The 4,029-nt window shown below is 38.6% G+C and overlaps 1 protein-coding gene across 1 annotated transcript in view; it reads left to right on the top strand.

The window, feature by feature from the left end:
• Positions 1-692: 692 nt before the first annotated feature.
• LOC106874792 (glutamate decarboxylase 1) overlaps positions 693-4,029 on the top strand; it is a gene marked incomplete at its 5' end in the record, with an annotated part of 18,201 nt that continues 14,864 nt past the window's right edge. The window contains one exon of the mRNA XM_014922646.1: positions 693-793. Within this exon, the coding sequence (XP_014778132.1) occupies positions 693-793 (101 nt within the window). The remainder of the gene's footprint in view (positions 794-4,029) is intronic.

The raw sequence follows: 4,029 nt of genomic DNA, 5'->3' as shown, positions 1-4,029 counted from the left end.
TGTGTGTGTGTGTGTGTTCTCCCCCAACCGATGCTGGTGTGTTTACGCCGATAGAATAAGTACCAGGCTTACAAAGAATAAGTCCTGGGGGATCGATTTGCTCGACTAAAGGCAGTGATCCAGCATGGCCGCAGTCAAATGACTGAAACAAGCTCGTGGAGCTTTAGGTGCTTTCACTCAATAAACACTCACAACGCCCGCTCTGGGAATCGAAACTGCGATCCTATGACCGCGAGTCCGCTGCCCTAACGACTGGGCCATTGCGCCTCCACTCCACGCAATAAATGGCTACAAAAAATAGTGGAAGCTGCTAAGAGAATTTATGGACACCCTGTATAGAGCGAGGATTAAACCCCTTTTTGCTTAGTCTGTGCTCTGTAAAACAGGGCCACATAGCCCTAATAGTTTTGAAATTTTAGGGGGATTGTTTTTTAACAAATCGGAAATTAATATATACTGCACGTCCAACGGTTTCTATAGCAGTACGTGGACTTACTTGACTTTCTTTTTGTCTTTTTCACCTTTTCCTCGCTTTCATCAACACCACCACAATCATCATCATCATCATCATCATAGTCATTATGTTTTATTCACTTCTACATTATCCTGCTTTTCGCCTTTTCCTTGGTGTTTTCCTATTTTCCTCCTCCTCCCTGTCTTCCCTTTAATCTCCATTAATATCTTTTTTTCCCTTTCTTTTCCTTCTATTTCAGAGTCACTTTTCTATACTCCGAGCTGCTAGTATTCTAGGCATTGGCACAGATAACTTAGTTAAAATTAGCTGTGATCATAGGTAAGATAATGTTGTTGTTGTTGTTGTTGTCATTGTATATATCCGTGTGCCTGTATGTCTGTATATGTCAACGAGTGTGTGTGTGTGTGTGTGTGTGTGTGTGTGTGTGTGTGTGTGTGTGTGTGTGTGTGTGTGTGTGTGTGTGTGTGTGTTAAGAATTCAGAAACTTAAAAGCCACACTTCATGCGGATTTTTAAGCTAGATCCTACGGAGTGCTAATTGGGCCGGCGCCCCAAAACTAAAGAAAGCAATAATAATGAAGTATTCATCGGTACCCTACCAAATACGGTATTACTTTAAATTCAGTTTAGCTAAAAAGAAATTTTAAGTTCACAAATTTTTCCAGTTCTTTTAAAATTTGAATTTTCAACTGTTAGCTTATAACAAATCCTCACCCAGACCTGATTCCAATGCTGGATGTCCAAGAACCAAATGAAGGGCAGAGTTTCAATCTCGGGATCATCCCGATTCCAAAAAAGTATGTCTATGTAGAGCAAATGTAGACTGAGATACAGGGGTCCCAGAGAGACAGACAGACAGAATTTCGCATTCCTTATTATAGATATATTTCCGTAATCCTCAGTGGTATTTCAACTCAGAGAGCGAAGAACAAAGAGCAAAAACGAACAGCCGACAGGCAACCTATACAACGCTGTGGCAACTCCGCAAATTCGTTGCGTGTGAGTGAGACATTTAAAAGAACTGATAATTAAAGAGATAATTCAAAAGCTAATTAAATCTGAGTTGTTGACGTGATTGCAATCAGCAGTTACATCTGTTTCATTCCACCATTTCAGCAGAGAATGTGAAGTGGCAGACTGTAAGCTTTGCCTATGCAGTTCCGAGGAAGTTCAAAAAAAAAAACAAAGGAATGTGATGTTTCTATGTTTGATGCAGTGACTGCAATAATTGCAGGATTTGTTGAGTATCTTTTTGCAGCTGTTTTCTCGGAAATACCTGGATATTTTCACAACAGAAGAATTTACGGTTTCATTTCTGCGACTCCGATCTTGGCATGATCTTTACAAAATTATCTGCAACGGAATCATCCACCATTCTATCTTATTTCTAACACTGTGTATACGATACGTTTGGAAGGTGGGATGGAGCTCGGTGAGGGAGCGGCTTTACTTCCTTCACAAAAATAAGATGGAGCTCGGTGAGGGAGCGGCTTTACTTCCTTCACAAAAATAAATCCATGTTGTTGGGGGTGGGGGGTTACAGCGGCGGTCGTGATATTTATGTATTTCTGTTTCATAATATGACAAATTAGTTTTTATACGTGCGTGTGTCTATATGGCTGAAGTGTGTGTGTGTGTGTATGTATGTAGATAGATAGATAAATAAATAGATAGATAGAAATTATGATAAACATACCTTTATATGTACGTATACAAGTATATATATATATATATATATATGTGTGTGTGTGTGCGTGTGCATGTATGTTTGTATGTGTAAGTATAAGTATAAACAGATACACATACATGTATACAAGTGTATGCATATAAGCAACATACACCTATGCACATATATGCATAACCTCACTATATATATATATATATATATATATATATATATATATATAGATAGATAGATAGGTAGAATGAGAGACACAAACGTCGCGCGTGTACAGATAAACACGCTCGTACGAGCATACATGTATAGCCATTATATTACATTAAATAAATGTGTTTCTGTATTTAAACATTAGTGTATAAGTTTATAAATCCGTTTCGATCAGTTTGATCTCTTCCGAACTAGTAAAAGAGAAATAAGGAAAAAATCTGTTTCTGATTGGAAGAATAGTTGAAAAAGAAGTCGAAAAAAAGGCAAACAAAAACTAACTCGATTCGATCGAAAAATTTAATGGGAGGGAAAGGCTTAATTTAAAATTGTGGTGGTTTAATTCCATACATAGGAAAAAAAGAAGCCTCGATCATTTAATGTTCAACGTTGGTAATTGCAATAAAAAGGGTGAGAGAGGATTCTATGATTGCCTAATATGGAAGCGAACTGTGGAAATAAGTGAAAAACATGTTGTTACTATTATCATTATTATTATTATTATTGTTATTATTTGGTAGAATCGTTGCTGTGCCGAGCGAAATGCTTAGCGATATTTCGTATGTCTTTACGTTCTGAGTTCAAATTCCGCCGAGGTCGACTTTGCCTTACATCCTTTCGGGGTCGATAAATTAAGTACCAGTGAAACACTGGAGTCGATGTAATCGATTAGCCGCCTCCCCTCAAATGCCAAGGCCTTTTGCCTTCAGTAGAAAGGATTATTATTATCATTATTATTATTTAGTAGAATCGTTGCTGTGCCAGGCGAAATGCTTTGTGCCTTTAGAAAGAAAGATTATTATTATCATTATTATTATTATTGAGTGAAAGAGCAGCACATGCCATCAAAGTGGCACTAGGGTACAATTATAAGAAGCCTAATTATTGTTTTTGCCTTTCATCCTTTCGGGGTCGATAAAATAAGTACCAGTCAAATATTGGGGTCGATGTAATCCACTTTCCGTTCCTGACACTTATGGCAGAGAAATAAAACAATAGAAAAGTAAACAAATAAAATAAAGGGGGCGGAAAAGCTTTTACGTTTCGAGTCCATGCGTATGACTAGAAGAAAAAGAGGGTGTTTGAAAGAGAGATAATAATAAAAAGAGGTTGAATGAAAGGGAGATAATAATGGTGATCCCAACGAACTAAAGTGCAAGAGCGTGTGTGAGTGTATGTGAGAATGGTGTGTTTGAGTGTATATGTGTGTATGTCTGAATAGGGGTGAGTGAGTCTGACGTGTGTGAGTGTACGTGTGTCACGTGTGTGTGTGTGTGTGTAACAGTTGACGTGTGCTTTTTGAAGTGGTGTGTACACATGCATATGTGTGTGTGTGAGTGACCAAATAATGTGCATGTGTATAGGGCATGTTTTGGGGCGAAAGTTATCTTTGTCTATGCGTGTTGCATGTGTGTGTGTGTATATATATTGTCTGTGTTCAGGTATTATGTGCTTGTGCGGATGTAGGAGTGTGCGTGGTGATGTGTGGTGTGTAGTGAGTTAAACAGTGTGTGTGGCTGCTCGTGTAGTGGTATGTGTGGTGACACTATTGAAGAGTGTGTATGGGTGGGTGGATAATGGGCTGTGGTGTGGGTGCTCAGAAGTGATCGGTGCGAGCTTCTTTCTGATTCCGTCTATCAAATCCATTTACAAGGTTTTGGTCGACCCCC

This window comes from Octopus bimaculoides, chromosome 17 (assembly GCF_001194135.2).
Source record: "Octopus bimaculoides isolate UCB-OBI-ISO-001 chromosome 17, ASM119413v2, whole genome shotgun sequence".
In the NCBI taxonomy this organism is placed as follows: domain Eukaryota; kingdom Metazoa; phylum Mollusca; class Cephalopoda; order Octopoda; family Octopodidae; genus Octopus; species Octopus bimaculoides.
This window is presented reverse-complemented; position numbering and strand designations above follow the sequence as displayed.